The 20,097-nt window shown below is 32.6% G+C and overlaps 2 protein-coding genes across 5 annotated transcripts; both read right to left on the bottom strand.

The window, feature by feature from the left end:
* Positions 1–262: 262 nt before the first annotated feature.
* On the bottom strand, positions 263–1,971 carry LOC114276390 (glyceraldehyde-3-phosphate dehydrogenase, cytosolic). Its single transcript, XM_082871129.1, has 6 exons — positions 1,828–1,971; positions 1,668–1,728; positions 1,468–1,581; positions 1,125–1,263; positions 641–911; positions 263–557 (listed from the first exon to the last, which is right to left on the bottom strand). The coding sequence occupies exons 1-5, from the start codon at positions 1,924–1,926 to the stop codon at positions 824–826; spliced, it is 501 nt and encodes a 166-aa protein (XP_082727255.1). The 5' UTR covers positions 1,927–1,971; the 3' UTR covers positions 263–557; positions 641–823.
* A 2,671-nt stretch (positions 1,972–4,642) lies between these two features.
* Positions 4,643–12,456, bottom strand: PGL1 (6-phosphogluconolactonase 1). Of its 4 annotated transcripts, none has more exons than XM_082871119.1 (4): positions 12,028–12,312; positions 11,037–11,240; positions 10,816–10,951; positions 4,643–5,572 (listed from the first exon to the last, which is right to left on the bottom strand). In XM_082871119.1, the coding sequence occupies exons 2-4, from the start codon at positions 11,207–11,209 to the stop codon at positions 5,081–5,083; spliced, it is 801 nt and encodes a 266-aa protein (XP_082727245.1). In that variant the 5' UTR covers positions 11,210–11,240; positions 12,028–12,312; the 3' UTR covers positions 4,643–5,080. The 4 variants fall into 4 exon arrangements, with proteins under 4 accessions (XP_082727245.1, XP_082727246.1, XP_082727247.1 ...); XM_082871120.1 differs by having other exon boundaries at positions 11,821–12,029; XM_082871121.1 differs by lacking the exon at positions 11,037–11,240 and having other exon boundaries at positions 10,816–10,988; positions 12,028–12,456.
* Positions 12,457–20,097: the final 7,641 nt, after the last annotated feature.

The raw sequence follows: 20,097 nt of genomic DNA, 5'->3' as shown, positions 1-20,097 counted from the left end.
AAGACATGATGGTATGGATTACACATTAGAACCATACAAAAATAGTTTAGATGTGCAGAGAATACATCAATAAGCTTATAACCTTCTTAACATTCCATATGAAGGCTTAACCTTTGGTGGTCCTCTAGCCGAGCATACAGAAAGGCACAAAAGCTCACAAAAAATTGTTATCACTGAATATGAAAATTTCAATATCATTCCAAACCCAACTCATATCCTAAAACTATAGTAAATGAAGCTTTTACAAGAAAATAACAATTAATTATAATAAAAACTCCTCAAATATATTATACCAACTTTTCATATATTACAGAATTTTCGATTATTTTTCCTATGAACACAATGGAAACAAAGATAACACAAAGACTCCATAAGTAAACATCCAAAACAAGACTACACAAGACTCTTGCGCAGTTTATTCCAAACCAAAACCTCAGGGGACCTAAAACACTAACCAGTAAGACACAAGTAAAACAAAGTCACCCTCTATCATCTCATGAGATTAGCATCAAGCTTGAACAGAAGCCATGTGCACAATCAAGACAACCACACGTGAACTGCAAAAGCATAGAAGATTGTGTCAAGGGACGACGCAACGTTGCGTGCAAGCGACGCGAGTAAAATGGAGTACTGAAATTACCTGTAACCCCATTCATTGTCATACCAAGCAATAAGTTTCACGAAATGTTCATTCAAAGCAATCCCAGCCTTGGCATCAAAGATGCATGACCAACATAAAACACACAAATTCAATAACAATACTGAGTGTTGCCCACAAACCTAATCAGCCAGAACATTAGGAAGGAAAGAACAGTAGGACAATCTACCTGCTGTCACCCACAAAGTCTGTTGAGACAACGTCATCTTTAGTGTACCCCATAATCCCCTTGAGTTTGCCCCCTGACTCCTCCCTGAAATTAACCAAGAAACGGAATCAAAGATCAGAAAAAAACAGAAGTAAAATCCAACCACTGAACGAGAACTGGCAGTTAAAGAAACTTCATACTAAAGTGTTCTTGTTCTGACAAATAAATACAATCAAACAAATCTACTAGGCATCTCAGTTTGATTGTCTAATACATAAAACAATGCAGCTAGTTTGAAGGAATACTATAAACACTCACTTGATCGCATCTTTGATTTGCTGGTAAGAAGCTCCTTTCTCAAGCCTCACTGTGAGATCCACAACTGAAACATCCACTGTCGGAACTCGAAAAGCCATTCCAGTCAACTTGCCATTCGGTGCTGGCAGAACTTTTCCGACTGCATGTTAGAGTAGAAGAAAGCAAACACACATGCAAATTAATCAAAAAGCTCAACACCATAAGAATATGAAGTAAATACCCATGGGGAGTGAACAAAACAGAACAAAATACAGTACCACATTGACACTCCGCATCTCAAATGATATTGATATCAAATCAAATACAGGCAACAATTTTCACACATAAGGACAGCGTCATTTACATAATTTGCTGACTACCTTTGCAGCACCAGTGCTGCTTGGAATGATATTGAAGGAAGTAGCTCTTTCACCCCTCCAATCCTTGCTTGATGGCCCATCAACAGTCTTCTGAGTGGCTGGGTGACGATTTACAAGAGAGAAAATTGAAAAAGATATCACAAATCATATCCCGAAGCAACAACCTAACCATGTAAGCACTCACCAGTGATGGAGTGAACAGTAGTCATAAGACCCTCAACAATGCCAAACCTATCATGAATAACCTGGAAAAATTGTTGAAATAGAAAATTTTAAGCAAAGCAATGTACCAATTTTAACTAAGCCAACAATTCTAGCCGATTCTAAATTGGTGTCAGTGTAACCTTGGCGAGGGGAGCAAGACAGTTTGTAGTGCAGCTAGCATTGGAGACGATGTCAAGATCGAGCTTGTATTCCTTCTCATTAACACCCACAACAAACATAGGGGCATCCTTACTTGGGGCAGAAATGGTCACCTTCTTTGCACCACCCTAATTACACCAAACAGTTTAGCCCATTGACCAGAAACAATATAACCAATAGCAGGAGTATTTTTACTAAACTCATGCCATTTCCAAAACTCTGAAGTAGTTTTGAACTTTCTTTTCAAATCTATCTTTCTTTATTGTTTTGAGAACTCGTGTTTTGATAACATGAAAACACGACTTCAAACTCAGAGTCATGTTTTCGAATTGTGATCTACTGATTTAATCAACTTATTGTAAAAAATTTTGAAATCGTGTTTTCAAAACAAGATTTCAAACCAGAACTCAAAACACGACTTTTCAAAACGATTTGAATTTGGGAAGTAAGTTCAAAATGTCTTGCATTTGGAACATACACTACAACAAAAAAAGGTTTCTACGGCGCGCAATGCACGCCATAAAAACCCTTCTACGACGTGCAACGCGCGTCATATTATGACCAGTCATGGAAACATCTTTCTTTCTTTGGATCATCCCTGCACCAACATTTTCTCTGGAAAAACATAACAACCCTTGTTCTCCTTCTGAGATGCAACCTTAATTTTCTAATTTTCTTTGCAACATCTTTGCAGCTCTCATGAGAATGTTGACGGTTCAGCCACATCTTATCACCGACAAAGGATACTTGGAACAGTCAGTCAAGTATGCCGTTAACTGTGGAGTGATTGATCAATGGCGGTTGGCACGGACAGTTGGCTTCCCTCCCAAAGAAGGTATGGAAGAAAATGTTGAGCCCGATCCAAATGGCATAAGATCAATTACTGAGAGGGAATACCGCACACTGCAGCCTGAGCCTGTGAGTTGATCAAACTCGGTTCTCCAATTAATAAGGATTGTGGTGTTTTTTGCCTTTGATGAGCCACAATTATCCCAATCCCTGTAAAGTGAACTGATTTTAGGTTTTTTTTTTTATTTTTTTTTTTTTTAACCATGAGGTTATTGATGTAACTTAGAGAACACCAATTTTGAAATGTGTGGGTATTATCTACTACCATAGAATGAGAATGGCAAGTTTTCAGGTTTAAGTCACAAAGATTTTCCATTTCTATTTTGCCTGCATCCATCGTAGTCATTGCATAATACAATTTGAAATTAGAGAGAATTAATATTTAGTCAGCATATGCAATGATGTTAATAAATATTATTCTTATTGTATTATTTATTTATTAGCATTATATCCAGATTAATTTCCGTCCTTTGAATAGAGGATATAGTAATTTTTCTTGGGTTTCTTAGTTTATTGTTATTTTTTAAGATCAACCCAAGACACATGAGGCTGTAGACATACGTGACTGAGTTGGTTGTTATAGCTCATAATTCTGTCATGCACATTTCAGAAACACCTGGAACATCACCTGTGATGCAAAACTGAGTATTCTTTTCAGTTTTTCTCTTCTTTGAACTGGTGTGCTTAAGACCAAGTGTTGGGTGTATGAGACACTCCCTTATCTGGCGTAATGTCCAAGTTCTTTCTCCCCATCTTCCCAACTCTTGATTCTTTGAAGAAAAAAAAAAAAAACTGTGTTCATATGGGTATGGCCAAGCAATGTAAAATAGTGTATATATATATATATATTGAGTGTTTTTAGTACAGTTTATGTACTACTTACAATCTTTTTTTTTGAGAAATTGTGTTAAAGTGTTTGGTATATCTTCTACGTGCAACTTATATTTTATAGCTTATGAAGCAAATTTTACTTGAAGAAGTTAAAAAATTAATACTTTTAACTTTTACTTTCTTATTAATAGCTTTCAGTTTTATCAATAGCAAGTTTCAATGGTAACTTCATTCGAAGTTATGTATTTAGGGTTTAAAATAGAGTAGTTTTTTTTTAACATAAAAAATAGAGTAGGTAAAGCAGCTAAATTTTGATTTTTGTGAAGTGATGTCATGTTCTCTACGGTGGTAGCAATTGTCTTTGAAAAAAGGACATGTAATTATTGGTCCTAGAATGGGGCCAAAACCAAGTTGTCAAGACTATCAATCTATTATTTTATTTCTTTTCAGTTTTATTTTATTTCTTTTCAGTTTTGGAATATAGTAACGATTTGTGAACTAAAAAAAAAAAATTTGAGAAATTAAATACAAAATCACATGATTGAGCTTAGATATATATCATTTTCAAAAAAAAAAAAAAATATTAAGATAATTTTTAATTACAAAATTGTTATGCTTACGCATCATTCTCTCCCTTTAAGATAAAATAAAATACAATAGCAAAGAAAAAAAATAAAACAACCACCAACAAAAAAAGAAAGCAAGGAAAGAACTTGGTTATCTTTTTTCTTTTGAAAAGAAAAGATGAACTAAGAAACCACAACTTCAAGATAACCTAAATTTTATGACAATTTAATAGAACATCTACGAGGGGGGAAAATGCCAGGGTACTGCTGAAAACACCAACTGAATTTCTTTTCTCACTCACCTTTCCCAATTTCCCCATATGGGTCACTTCGGTATAATTTTTTTTTTTTTTTTGCAAATTAAAAGCTAATAATAAAAAAATAGAAGACAAAAACAACCCTCTCTCACCTTTCTAATATTCACTTTTTTTTTTCTAATTTATTTAAACTATTTGTCTAATACATTGTAAGGCAAAAACTATATTAAACAGTCTTGCACACATTTAAAACGAAAAAAGAAAAAGGAACAACCCATATAAGTTATACCATATAAGTTATACCAAACAACCTTATAAATCAAAAATTGTGCTTCACGCAGGTGTAGAGAGAAGTTGGTGAATGCATTTTGTAGTACCCAAAATGCCATTATTTACATTTCACCATCATGGACAAAAAGAAGGGCTTGTTTTCCCACAGATTGATGAGATCAGATTCATATCAATGTGGAACTGAAAAACAGAAGAGGACTTAGTATTTAAAAGCCCCAAACTTCTCAACCTCTTCTTACAAGAAAGCATAGTCACACTTTCCCCAACAACCCCCACAAAAGAGAGGGAAAAAAGCCCAAAAAAGTAGAGAGAGAGAGAGAGAGAGAGATTAACCCAACTTTGAAAAGGAAAAGAACTAATGGAAGAGGGTGTTTCGACAAATGTACGATCCCTCAGCTACATACAACAAACATAAGCGCTTTGGCAAGAAGAGCTCGGCCCTAGTCGGAAAATTGAGCACCGTCGAGTTTTGAGGCAGCCGCCATGTCCAAAATCCATACCAACTTCCCCTTGGTTGGCTGAACCATCCTCGAAGGCAATGACAGGTAGTCAGGCCCCACGTCGTCAATTGCCAAGTGTACAGCCTCCGCTTTGCTGCTACCTGTCACAACCACAGCCACATTGGACGCCGAGTTGATGACAGGGATGGTGAAAGTGATTCTCTCGGGTGGGGGCTTGGGTGAATCAGTGATGAAAGTTACCCATTGGTCTTTCTCATTGAGCACGGAGTGATTAGGAAATAATGAGGCAACATGTCCATCCGGGCCCATTCCGAGAAGGATGAGGTCGAACTTGGGGCAGTCGCTGATCTCGGATACACTGATGACACGGGTTTTCACAAGCTGTCTGATGACAAATTCGTAGTCATCTGCAGCTTGCTCTGCTGAAACTGAGTCATTGATGGAGTGTACATGGCTTGGGACAATGGGAACCTGAAAATTACAAATGCATAATATCACAACCACATTGTCGAGAGATAAAGCAATGATATAAATTTAAAAAAAAAGAAGTAGATACTAACTATTATTTTCTTTTGATTAGTGAATTTTTAATCAGAAATATAATTCATAAAAGATGAAAAATTAGAAAGACGAGACTCAGTTGAGGATAGGATTTTCTCAATTCCATACTTCATCCACCACTTGGTCAAAGAAATTAAGAGGTTTTTGTAATCCTAGAAAAAGGAAGGTATATATACTTGGTCAAGAAATACATATACACCTCCCTCAGTCTTCGAACATTAAACACATTTCATATAGTATCTTAACCATAGAGAGAAATTTAAAGTTCTTAGAACTTTGTTTCACTGACGAAAGGTGAGTATTTCTTTAGTAGGGTTTTGTCTGTGCGTGTGTGTGTGTGTGTGTGTGTGTGTGTGTGTGTGTGAAAGAGAGAGAGAGAGAGAGAGAGAGTATACTAAGCTAAGTCTGGCAACCAGTACATCAAGCCTACTATTTATAAATAAACACAAAATATAAATAAACATGGGGAAAAAAACACAGCCTGTCAATTAGGCATAAGAGTAAGAAAATTACACAATTAATGCCCTAAATTAATCCTTAAATGTCAGCTCTTTGCCTACACTAAAATAAGTGCATAGCTTTCCACAATTCCCATCGCCTATATCTGAATGGAGTGCATGACTAACCAGGCTGAACATCTCAAAAATCAAGAATAGCAGGATTACTCAAAAGATGCACAATCTCACAATTTCACACAGGAAAAACACATTTTGGAGCAATTCCTCCCTTTTATGTCTCAAATCAAGCAGTAGGATTTTGCACAACTGCCACTTCTGTTTGTTACTCAACAAGTTCCAAGTGCAACATTTACTTATACTTCACAAATTAGAAATGCAATAATTTATTATAGGCAAGTAGAGACTAATTTAATCCAAAAAAAAAAATACTTACTAGAAACCTAGATTGTGCATGTTGGGGTAGTGTGGATCCTGACTTGATACTAACCACTCGACTGCAGATCCAACTGGTATTTATGGTTGAGGGGAGGCGGCTATCTCTTGTAACCTCTTGCAACTTTTCTGATCACAGTAAAAACCACAGCAGTCGTGAACGTAACCCTAGTTTGGGGTGAATCACGCAAACCTTGTATTCTTTATGTGTGCATGAGATGTATCTTTCTTGTGTATTTTTGTGTTTTTGTGTTCCATGTTTCACCAATCATGGTTATGTGTTACAGACAGTGCATCAAACTCTTTACTTGATTCTTGTGCATCGTTTGAATTGTCACTCAGCCCAAGAAGCTGATAAACCAAAAAGGAAAGGGAAACTCTCTCATAGGCGCATGGGCGGAGTGCAATAATGCCTGCTCAAAAACTCGCCCTTAGGCACTCAAGTGGAATTGGCACTTGGAAAAAAGAAAGAAAATTCCAGTAGCACTGGCCCTGCCCTTAACAGGGCCAGAAATGCACTCGAGCAAAGTTCAAATGATGCTCACTCTTAAACCTGCTCGAAGGCATTCGAGCAGAGTGAAGTATAGTTGAACAGAAGTCAAAAACAGTATTGCTCGCCCTTAAGTATGCCCTAAAGGAGCTTGGGTGGAGAACAAAGCTTTTTCTTCACCTGTAAAGCCGCTTGAACTGACTGTCAGAAATGTCAGAATGGTCTACGATGCTGTGCTGATTAGTCTTTTATTTTAAAAGGCAACTTTTCAGATGATGATTCTCCGAGTCTCCTGAGGTATTCACTAAGGCTGCGTTTGGATCACAAATTTGGGTATGGATTTGAAAAGAGAAATGAAAAAAAAAATTAGCTTATATTTCATTCACATCTCCCTCACCTTTTTTCTTTTTCTTCCCAAATCTCTATCCAATGAATATACAAGGCATGTGATAAAGTCTTACAAAGCGTACAGGCACATTGCATCAAATGAAGACACATGGGCAATACAAGATGGAACTCCTCCACTCAACACTGGTTTGTCTCATTCTAAAATGGAAGGGCAGAGAAGTCTGAGCTGTGTAATTTTAGTAGGGGAGGTTGGACAGGGTACAGACCTCCATACTCTTGGCACACAGAACCATGACATGAGAGGTATGGGCCAATTGATGATTGCTTTATCTGCAGAAATTTCAATTGAGATATAGAGACATCCGTATAGAGAGATTTCCATAGATAGCTAGAGCTGAAACATAAAATTTGTCGTCATGTAGAATTTATCTGAACCATGTTATTAGTATCAAGTTTCTTACAAACCCCATTCACCAAACAAAAACTTTAAGTGGCACATTTGCATTCCAAATCATCTTGTGAGATCAAAAAGTGGTACATTAGACTCTTCAATGATGGAATCAAAAATGGATTTATGCGAAAAAACTCCAGATGAAACTTTAATTGGTTGGTTTTATCAACTTTGAGCTTATTAACCCTTCCTCTAGGCTAGCTTGAGCATCCATTACTCTTTCAGTGGTAATGAAATGGAATAAGGCCGAGGAGAATATGGGCTGAGGCAAAGAATATAAATGCTAAATATGCCAATTAGCAAAGTTGTTGAAGTCTGTAGATAGTAATATGACGAACGTGAGATCAAACTCCACAGCCAGTAATTAGGTTCTTAGCATAGTTAATTTATGAGCATGGCCAAAAGCTCCCCTCTGTATAGATCGTTTGTGTCTCCAGACCCCTTCCCGCCCCTCTTCCCTAGTGCGGGTGTATGTCCAATTGTCAGACCTTCATAAACCTAAATGTTAGAATATTGGGATATGTATCCAAAAGTTGGATATGGGTCCAAAAATGCGCCATGGGCACTTATATATTGCATATTATATATTTTTCTTGGATAAAATGATATAAATTATGTATAAATGTACTTGAAATTTAATAGGAATTTAGGAAAAACATTAAATTTATATCTTTCATTGAGAGGTTAAAAAAATTTCTTTACTAGCAAATGTGAGTTTTTTCTTCAAACATCATAAAAGAATTTGCAATCTAAGTGTTTAATTAGATACGGGTTTCAGACGCATATCCCACTTACCCTTGTCATATCTAGTGGACGTACTTCAAGAGAATAGAAGAGTCCATGTAAACTCATAAGAAAGCCAAAGGTTTCTAAAGAATGAAGGTTTAACTTTAGGTAGGCCTCTAAGCAGATGGTTAGCAAGGATCACAATTTGAAATCAATCGAGGTTTAGTACCCAACAAATAAAAATGAAACCAATCTACAAACTGACATTGGAAACTTTACTGTCGAACTATACCAATTTCAGTGCTTTCAACATACGCAATTCAGTGAAGTCAGATAAAGTTACACATGACTTTTATACTTCATGAGATATTGATTATTCAAACAAACCTTGAAATATTTGTGGAAATTTACAGTTGAATTTTGCAAAAAGCCCTTGCAAAAACTAAACAAGTGAAGAAGATGACGGAAAGGTAAAAGTTCTATACATTTTTTAAAATAGGCCCTCCAGATATCTAAAGAAGTCAACAGAAAATTGTGTCATACTAATGACAGAAACAAGAAAGGATTAAAAAAAGTAGTTAAGTAGTTGGATCGTACAAGTAGTGTACCATAGCAAACTATAACAAGAATTCAATAACAAAACAAAAAAAAAAAAAGCCAAATTCAATTATTGTCTTCCTTCTCAAGACAAAATGTTACTTTTTTCATGAAAAGGAAACAATTCAGCAACAAATTAACAAATTAAAAACTATGTCCTACTGACTGCATAACAAGGGGTTGTATCCACACCTAAGGTTTTACTTTAACAATCTTTCATCTCTCTCTTGTTCACCATTGAGCATTTTTAGATATATCCCCAACATTTTAAAAAAGTTTACAAGAAGATTCCCCATAGTTTCAAGTACATCTCAAAAAGGTACAGCCAAATTTTCTTGAAACTTCATCCAGGATTAACAACAACAACAACAACAACCAAAAAAAAAACATATAAAAATAAAAGAGGAAAAGTATTTGCTTCCCCAATCAAACTAGGTTTCCTAGCTACTACGTAACTCAAGAAGCACTTTTTGCTTTTGAAAAAGGGGAACATGAAGAAGGAATGACTATCAGCCAAAGGCCTAAGCTGTTTGCTTGCCAGGGCGATTCAAGTGTAACTGTCCAATGAACAACAATAAAAAATGCTCTATTGATGGTTCATCCTCAAAGCTAATGTTAATCTAAGTAATTTTAATACAAAACAACAACAACAATAACAATATTTACTAGTAGACAAATTTATCAAACTGAATATCCACATCAAACTATAGCAGAACTATATAAAAGATAGGCCTGAAACTGATATCATTAGAATGGAGCACATACTTTCTACATAATAGAAACTTGCCAAAAAAGGCCTTCCCCATTCTGGCCCCCGAAATTGAGGGCACTGACAAGATATAATCAATAAGTACCCCCAAATTCACAACAGTAAGGTTCCCAATCAAGGTTGAAGCACAATAGGGTAGTTAGTTAAATGAGTTCACTAGAAAAACTATGGTGATGTATACTCTAGAAACTGTCCTACTATGATATGCAACCTGGAATTGAGGGCTCGGTAAATGCTGCAACAGTGAAGAATCTCCCCAGTATCTACTTTGTGGACCAAAGAGTTAGTTATCTAGAATAATAAGAACTTACAGCCCTTCGACTTAAGGGGAACATACAGATTCATACTGCATTTTTGACAAACCACCAAATCAGGTACTGACACAAATTACTTGGGTAGAACTCACCCTTGAAAACCATCTTGCAAGGGGAGGACACCCAAGATGCTGCATAGGTGCATCCGATCTCATACTTGACGTGGTGGCTGACTCTGATACCAAATGATACAAACCACTTGGGAACAACTCACCATTGAAAACTGACTTGCAGGGAGAGGGTCTTGAAGAGGCTTATATGCACACAACCAAGGCTTTTGTTGACCGATGTGAAATCGTAACAAATACCAAAAAAAAAATCACCAGATCAAAAGAAAGAACTTCATTTGCACAGTGGTACTAAACAAATACTGGGACTAGCTATATACGTAAGCAAACATAAGAAATTGAATCAGACAAAAACAATTCATGGGTGGCTTTCATTCAATCACAGCCCAAGGCCATCTTTAAAAAAATAAAATAAAATAATAATAATACCTTAAGATTGCTCATTCAGTCATAAAGAAAAATAAATTGAGCTAATGAGGATATATTGAGACTAAAAATACCTTTAATAGAAGGCCATCCTTGGCCAGCTTATAATTGCTATCAGCATGATTTTTAGCCACAACACGCTCGTCTGCCCAAAATATGTACCACTTCGCCCAATCAACAGTCTTGTTATAAGGAGCTTCACATAGTTTTCTGCTCCCAACCATATATACAAACCAAACTCATAAGACTGCAGAAAAGAAAAACCAAACAAAATGGGGAACAAAAGTATTAATACCCCATCAAGCCAATGAGAGAACCGCCCGACAAAGCAATGGCAAAAACACCCCTCTCCTTCACTGACACCTCCGACAATTCCGCAATATAGTCTGCCAAATCTGTCCTAAGCTCATCCAAACTCTCATGAATCCTCAACTCCCCTCTATCTTTACGAGCCCCAGAAAAAGCCATGCTTCTTGCAAGGCTGATTTATAAGACAACACTATCATGAAAAATAAATAAAAACAAGAAGATGATCAAGAATTGGTTGATAGAAGTACAACACCAAATGCAATTGTAACTGCAGTTTTTATTCTTTTTTCGATAATTAAAAGAAACAGAAAACCATTGAATATCATTCTCAAAAATAAATAAATGAAAAGGCAGAACAAGGCAATCTGGTATTTCTTGAGCATTAAACTCAATTAGAAGTAAGTTCAAAATATCAATCATTCACAATACAGAGGTTTACACAAATTAACCTACATAGAGCAATGTTTCACAATTACAGTTCACGATTCAAGAAGAAGAAAAAAAATTCAATGTATTAACCCCAATTCAGATTAATAATAAGGTAATCCAACTAAAGGGAATGACAATAATTAACTAAAGATCGAAGCAAAAAATCCAAACAACAAATCAAACAAATTGTTAAATATGCTGAATTGTAGACAAACCCCAGATCATAAAACATTCTCAATTCAAAAACCCATTTAATCAATAAAGTAAGAAATCAAAGAATAGAAACATAAAAAGAAATCTAAAATTCCTGAAGAACAAGAAAGAGAGAAAGAAACTCTTACAAGGAAGAAGAAGAGAGATGGGTGGCAAAGAATGAAGAAAATGAGGAATGTGGAAGATGGGTTTTAACAAAGATCATATATTAAATATATATATATATATATATAGATAAACATTTATACAGATACATACATATAAATCTAAGTCTAATCCATTTTACTGATTATAAAAAAATCAATTGCCGAAGATGAAGAGAAGAATTTATTTACCTTCTGGTGCTTCCACGTGCATCCAATGATCGTGACGAAACACACAGGGAAAACTCTCTCTCACTCTCTCCACAAAGTAAACGCGCTGATAAAACAAGATAGAGAAAGAAAATGAAAATAGAGAATACCCATCTCTATCTTCTCTCTTTTTTTCCAGAGCTAGAAAGGAAAAATGAAAATAGAAAAGAAAAATCTCTCTTTTTCGTAGATTCTCTCTGCTACTCAAAGAGTCACCATATGATATGAGTAAAAAATTACACACGTAACAATAATGATTATTTTGGGAGTGGGGTTAAAAATTAGTTTATTGATTTTTTTAATCATATCTTTCTTAATTTTTTTACATATTTTTTTAGAAAAAAATAAAAATAAAATAAAAAAATCAGTTTTTAACCTACTTTTTAAAATAACCGTATATAGGGAAAGAGTATGGTAAACACCCTCAAATGTATATATAATATGTACTTTGTAATTATAGAAAAAAAATAATATAACTTCATACACAATCATAACTTAAAAAAAAAATCATAACCAAATACAAAAAAAAAAATTACTAAAATCTCAAAATAATCTCAAAGAAAATTTATCATAGCTAAAGAAGAAATTGACGTAACTAAAGGTATATAGAGTATGAAGTGTGTATAATAAAATTCTCATTATATATATGTTATATAAAATATAAACTATACATTTATTGCATATTGTATAAGTTATTATTATTGAGATTTTGAACTTTTAATACCGTTATTCATCAATACATCAGTCAATACCTTTGATCCGAATCAATTATGTAAGTTGATTTTGTATATTTAGGTTGAATTTTATCAATTGATTTTTTAGCAAATTTTTTTTTTCAAATTACTTTTAGATCCTACTAAGAATCTGAAATTTTTTATTAAAAAAAATTAACACAAATTTTAAAAAATTCACCCTATATAAACAAATTAAGAAAAAATATGATTTTTTAACAGTTGCGGAACATAATTTTAGAATTGTTGTGCACATATATATTGATGAATTATATGGTTCATTTTGTATATATAGAATTGTTGAAAATCATAATAATTTTAGAGGCTCAAATAAGGTTGAGAATTATATATACTCAACCAAACATCTGTACCAATGAGATGATGACAAGTGTGCCAATGTGCTAGTGACTTGCAAAGCTCAAATTGAATGTTTTAATCTATGGTGGTGACAAGTATGCCAATGTGCTAGTGACTTGCAAAGCTCAAATTGAATATTTTAATCTATGGTGGTGGTATTTACTTTATTTTAATTTATCTACACATACTAAAATAGTTTTCTTTTTTCAACTTTGTTTTACTTTTAGAAAATGTTTCTCTTCCTTTCTTTTAACTTTACCTATTTTTTTCCTTTGGTTGTCTCCCCAAAAATAAGCTAATCGCCACTATTTTTATGTTTCTATATGTCTCTTACACTTCACCCATCATCACATCACCCTTCTTGATCCCCATGTGTTCTACTGTAGGGGGAGTTCTGTCCTATTGATGTTGGAGATTGGGACAAAATGTGCATTGGAGAGCTAAAATGTGAAAAATTATTGTATGATTTCAAAGCAATAACTTATCAATTTTAAGTGTCACGTGAGTATGTATGAATCTGTATTTAACTACAAGCTTAATATAATTATACAATAATATCTTAATAATGATTAGTTTGTATGATCATATAACTTTTAGGTCATGTTTGTTTGAACGGACTGAATTAGGTTGGATTAACATTCCCATGACCAATAGTCTTAGGATTACGAATCCTTTAGATTGTGTATCCTATCTTATGTTTGAATTGAGTTAGGATTATAAGGAGAACTAATAGTCCAGACTTTGGCTTACTCCTCCAATTTATATCCCACTCCCCTCGTGGGATTGAATAGTCCATCATATGTGGGATATCATATCCAGATGAATTGTTAGTCTGTACTTCAATTGTTTAACCAAATATTGGATTAATAATTTTATTGGACTATTAGTCTAATTCCAAGCTCATGTCTACCCAAACAAACATGGCCTTCATGTTGTTGGAATATCATCTTAGAAGCAAGAAATATATATCGCGAATTGAAATAAAATATACAAATTTATAGATATCTTATGAATCGATTGGTTGGTGCAACATATTACAAATTAGAAGCTAATAAACAAAAAATAAAACATAAATGTATCTCTTTCTTACCTTTTTAATAATCAATTTTTTTTACCTTAATTAAATTATTTTTACCTTATAAATTATAAGACGAATATATATGCCTAACATTTTAATTTTGATTTTGATTTTCTCTAAAAACCTAAAAGTAGTTCCAACAAATATGTAACAAATAATTGAGATCACTAAAGTTGGTGAAGTGATGATCAATTTGCAACTGCTGTTTGGAATTGTAAAATGATTAAAAAACATTATGATGGTTTTCACATAATGAGTTTTGGTAATTAAGTCCACACATTTTTGTTTTGTTTTTTTATGCAGTTTTGTGAGAGAAAAAAAAAAAAAAATGGTGTTGATTTAACTTTTCGTAATGCTATTGACGTAGGTTGCTAAAATTGAGTATTTTGTCGATGGTTTTCATTGTTGAAAGCGTTATTATGCCATTTCCATCATGAAGGTAGTCCGTATTCATTTAAACCAACTTTATGTCATCTTTCATATAATGTTTTGTATGGAAGATATATCTTGTCAACATCAGTTTCTTCAATTTCTCTAACCTCCACCCCACATAAAAAGAAAAATGCTTCGGATATTAAATTTATTATTTTTAAAAATTACTCTAATGATCTATTTAATAAGTATCCAATTTTAAATTATTAAATATTTTATCACGTCGTGTTTAACTTTAATATCACATCCTTAGAAGTGATTTAAGAATGCTAAATTTAAAAGATGTAGCATTACTGACATAAAAATTGAAAAACGTATTAAAAGAGATGTTTGAGAAAAATTATTGAGCATGGCATACAATGTTATGTGATATATTTCACTAATTATTAGAGTGTGATTTGAGTGAATTTGGGCAAGTTGAGATATTATCCAAGTCGAAATTGAATTATTCACATACGTCCAAACTCGATTTGTAATTTAAGATCATCTGTCTGAACCAGACTCGAGATAGGCTTGAATTGTTCGAATTATATATAAATTTAAGTGTTTTTTAAGTTGATTAGTTTGTTGAAATTAGAATATCTTCTTTCAAATACTTGTATCTTAATTAGTCCATAAGATTATATTTTAATAAGTTCTATTATTTTGGACATTTGATCAATTAAATCTTAATTATCATATTTAAGATATTTTATGAATAATTTTACCTTTATAAATATTTTTTAAACACTTAGTAACTTGATGATGTGAACATTCATATTAAATAAAGGAAAATGTCTCGTAGCTCAAATTTTGTGGCCATTTGAGCCACTTTTGAGCCACAAAATTTGAGCTACGTAGCATTGTCGATAAATAAATTTGATAGTATGTGAATATTAATGCATGTTTTATCCTATTATTATTTGAGATATTTTAAGAATTATGTCACTCATATAACTTATTGGAACATAAGAAAACAATTTGGATTAAGTAAAATATAAGTAGATGAAGAGAAATTTACGAACAAATGTCTCTTAAGTAAATAGCCTAAACAAATATTGAAAGAATATGATGCACCCCCCTCAAAAGATATGTACCATATGCACTTTATAATTACGTGAGTATGGTCCAAATTGGACCGATTTAGAATAAAATCAGGACTCATCTGTAAATTACAATTCCATAAAAATTAAAACCAATCCAAACCATTTAAAACATAGAACCAATCCATACCAAACTATTTAGACACATATTGATTTGATTTGAAACCACGGTTTCACTCAATAAAAATCATATAATATTATTCTAAAAAATTAATTTAACATGTAACAAATAAATATAAATTCATCATTTAATAAATAAAAATAAGTTCATCCTCTAGCAAATAAAACTCTCATATATAAAATAAAAAACAAAAGGCAAAAACAAAAACAAAAAGCAACACAGCACAACAACAGCAGCCTAAATCATTTTCAAGGAAGGCTCATGTTGATTAAAGCTGCAAAGAATATTAATGTTAATTTAAAATAAAAAGAATATAATACATTAATCTAATTTAAATAATAAAATGAATATTGGTAGTGCATATTTGTTTCTATATCCTCCATATTTAGAGCAGGGGGTATGGTATAATGGTAGTGTGAGATAGTAAACGGTTCAGGTCAGATTCAATCTAAAATCATGGAACATAATCCGGAACTAATCTGTAAACAACGGATTACTAATTTAACCAATCTAGAACCATGGATTAGAAAAATTAAACCAAACCTACTGGATTGAATTGAAAAGGTTTTGGATTGCAAATTTTTTGGTTTAGCTGCTCACCTCTAACAGGAAAAAAAAAAAATTTTGCATAACTCTATACTTTCTGAATTATAACTAAAAAAAAGAAGAAGTCATGACCAAACAAAAAAAAATTATAACCAAATATCTTAAAATAATGTCATAACTAAAAAAAAAATAAAATTGTGTAACTAAAGGTGCATATAGTATGAAAGTGTCCATATTTAGTGTTACTCTGCCCCTATAACTTTAGTTCTACCTCTTTTATCAATCATAATATTTTTAGGCATAATTTGAAATGATAACTTTTTGACTATTAATCAAAAAAATAAAAATATTTAATCATATCACTTTTTCTATTTTACGACATCTTTTTATAAAAATTAAAAAATTAACTAAAATAATTACTTTCACAAATACGTTTTTAAGACACCATGGACTATGCTTCAGAACCATTGAATAGGTTTAATCAAAAGAAAGACGAAAAAAAATAAAAAACAATAAAAAAAAAAAAAATCATTGAACAGACCATTGAAATATGCAATAATTGCTTGGGATTAGGGATATCCATCCATAAATGCCAATTGTCAAAGAAGTAGTGTAAAAAGTGACAAGTTCAAAAGTGTTTGTAAAAGTCCCAGCTAATCAAAACCCCACAATCATGACAAATCAAGAACCCCTCTAAGGCCACTCCAGTAATATAAAGCAAAATCAAAGCCAGACCAGACATACATACATGATGGGCTCTTTCTTACTTGAAATGTTATAAATTTAGAAATTTTAGTCTGATTTTTATTTAGAAGTATTAATATACAATTTAAATTTATTTATATTTAAATTTAACAGAAAAGATAAAAAGAATCATGAAAAATTGTCAAAAAATTTTACTTTGAAAAAAAATGTACATTTATATTTAATTATAATATAAAAAACAACACTTGAAACATTGTTTGGGATAAACTAAAAAATTTAAAAAGTCAAAAAGTTATTAAAAAAATTAAAAAATTTATATTGTTCAATGGTAGCTTGTGGGGGAAGCTACTGGGACAAAATTATTATTTTATCCTTTGAATTCAACTATCTAAAAATTAAAAGAGTTAAAAGTCAAAAAGGTGAAATAGTCATTTTGATTTTACAATAATATTTATTACACATCTTTTCGTAAAAATTTAAAAAAATATTTCAAACATACATTTTTTTTTTCTCTACATTTTTAATCAAAAAATACACTTATATAACATATATCCCAAACAACTACTTAATTACACTTTTTTTGTCTAGATGTTTTTCTAAATAAAATTTTCAATTTCATATCATTGTTGTTCTTACTTTTTTATTCTAAACTTTAGTATAAAAACTCCTATTATTCAACTCTGATGACTCATCACAATTAAACATTCACATTATATATGCAACTAGCTACTCAGGACAACTTTTTCAACTCTGCCACTTTTTTTCCTTTTTTTGTTTCTTTTTCTTTTTCTTTCCTTTAATCATTTTAGCCTCCGTTTGGGAAGTGGGTTGACTTTTTGGCTTTTTGACTTTTTTGACTATTTTAGCCTGAGATAAAAAGTTTGGTTTGAGAAGGGCTTTTTGGCTTTTTGACTTTTTTGACTTTTTTTGTGAGAGAAGAATGTAATGATTATGGGTTGGATGTGATATTTTGTTTTTTGTAGCTAAAATAGCCTATTTTGTCTTTTGTGGCTAAAATAGCCAAAAAAACCCCGTTTAGCTCTTGGCAAACGGAGCTTTAGTGTAGTTTAGTACCAATGACAATTTATCCCGTTCCATTCTCTTTGTTTTCTATTCTATCCAACATGATTTTTACTCGTCTTAATAAGTGACGTGTATAAGTCCATAAAGGACATGAATAACCCAAGCTCATCACTTAAAATCTAATACATAACCCAGCTGGTGAGGTCCACGACAGCTGGAGTCCAACATGGCATAAAGAGTCAATGACATTCAGACACATGGCAGGTGAAGGACGAGTCACATCAGCAGATAAAGATCTGCAAAGTTATTGCCACTGCACATCACCATTAATGTAGCCCATCACAGCATTTATTACGACAACACCTCTCTGTCGAAACAGGACCCCCTTACCCTGAACAAGGTAAGCTACAGCATAGACTTTCGGCGAGGAGGACAGGTCGGAAGGGACAGCAAAATTATTACCAAATGATATAAGCAAACGTTGAAGACAAGAAGAATGTTAAGTTTTTCTATCTCTAATCTCTCCCTCTGCACTCTACTTCTCTTCCTAACTTGCTCGTCGAAGGGTTCACTGAGGGACTACCTAGTTCCCCGTTGAACTTATTTGCAGGTTATCCGGTGGGCTTGATTATTTGGACATGGGCTTGAGGAGCTTGGACCAGTCCGATCCATTCACTGGAACAATCTGTATCATCAATAAGAAACAAGAAAGGGGACGGTTTTTACTTCTCCCATCCTTTTTTTTTTTTTTTTTTTTGACAGTCATGTAACATATTTATATATACATATATATATATATATCAATTTTTTTTTATAAAATTGAACCACTAAAATATTGTACTTATTTTATATTTTTCACATTTTATCTCTTTATCATACATCGTTTTAATTATTATTTCTCATCAAACATTATTTTTCATATATAAAATAATCTTTTGTTTCATAAGTATCATTGCCCTCTTAGGTGTCAAATTATCTTGATAATACCCCTCCATGCCTAACCCCTTACGCCTCTTCGATTTTTCTGAGTCCCACCCCAACCTAATAAAAAACGGAGAGGAGATGGTATACACAAACCCAACCCCACCGCCTTGCCATTCACATTTTTAAAGCGAGATGTTCAATTTTCCCATTGTAATATTTTTTTTTTTTAATTTGGTTTATTGTGCTTAAAGATTAAAAAAAAAACATTAACGAGTTTAGAACACTTGATGTTATTTGTACTCAGTTTTTATTTGTATGTAATCAAATATTCATAAAAAATTTAAAAATGTTCTCTAAATTAACTATCCCATAATGGAGAGGGAAAAAAAAAATTGAATTAATAACCTTTAACTTGGTCCCTTTTTAGTATGCTCCGATCTAATTGTTAAAACATTGCTTAAAATGCTATCGATCGAGTAGGCGTTATGCAATAATTAGGCCCTCCTCACTCTATTGCTTTGGAATTTTTTTTAAATTTTTTAATTTTTTAATTTTTTTTTTTGTGTGCCATCTTCCTAATTAAAAAATAAAATAAAATTGTGAAAAAAAATAAAATTCTTAAAGGAGAGGGGAAAAAAAAGAAGAGGGTTTAAAATGACGTCCCTAAGTTTGATCAAAATAATAATCATACCAGCATGTCTTTTCAAAACCGAATTGGTTGCAATTGAAGTGGTCAAGACATCATTTGATTCCAATTGATAATTTGATATGGTCCATAAAGAATAATAAGGAAATTGCCCATAGTATTAGCAAGAGTATATATTTAAAGTAATTGTTATCTGTGTATAGTATGAATAAACTTGATCATTGACTAAAAATTTTGGATGATTTTTGAGCAATAATGTTATGGGTTTATAGTAAGAATATTCAAGTTCTCAGAGCACGAACTTGGTATATTGACATAGTGTTTCTAAATCAATAAGTGTATTGGTTATCAAATTAGAGTCGCCCCTTCCAACTCTTTTTATTCGACCTCATTAGTGTGGAGCCCAT

This window comes from Camellia sinensis, chromosome 5 (genome assembly GCF_055761805.1).
Source record: "Camellia sinensis isolate YWXY chromosome 5, ASM5576180v1, whole genome shotgun sequence".
Taxonomy (NCBI): Eukaryota; Viridiplantae; Streptophyta; class Magnoliopsida; order Ericales; family Theaceae; genus Camellia; species Camellia sinensis.
This window is presented reverse-complemented; position numbering and strand designations above follow the sequence as displayed.

What these genes read in the sequence shown, in the direction of transcription:
- LOC114276390 (XM_082871129.1), bottom strand. Translation starts at nt 1,926, where the DNA reads ATGTTTGTTGTGGGTGTTAATGAGAAGGAATACAAGCTCGATCTTGAC. An exon ending in TACTGTTCACTCCATCACTG is followed by an intron (nt 1,582 to 1,667) that starts GTGAGTGCTTAC and finishes ATCGTCACCCAG; the next exon opens with CCACTCAGAAGACTGTTGAT. An exon ending in AAAGGTAGTCAGCAAATTAT is followed by an intron (nt 1,264 to 1,467) that starts GTAAATGACGCT and finishes TCTAACATGCAG; the next exon opens with TCGGAAAAGTTCTGCCAGCA.
- PGL1 (XM_082871119.1), bottom strand. Translation starts at nt 11,209, where the DNA reads ATGGCTTTTTCTGGGGCTCGTAAAGATAGAGGGGAGTTGAGGATTCAT. An exon ending in TCTCTCATTGGCTTGATGGG is followed by an intron (nt 10,952 to 11,036) that starts GTATTAATACTT and finishes GGTTGGGAGCAG; the next exon opens with AAAACTATGTGAAGCTCCTT. An exon ending in AGGATGGCCTTCTATTAAAG is followed by an intron (nt 5,573 to 10,815) that starts GTATTTTTAGTC and finishes TGTAATTTTCAG; the next exon opens with GTTCCCATTGTCCCAAGCCA.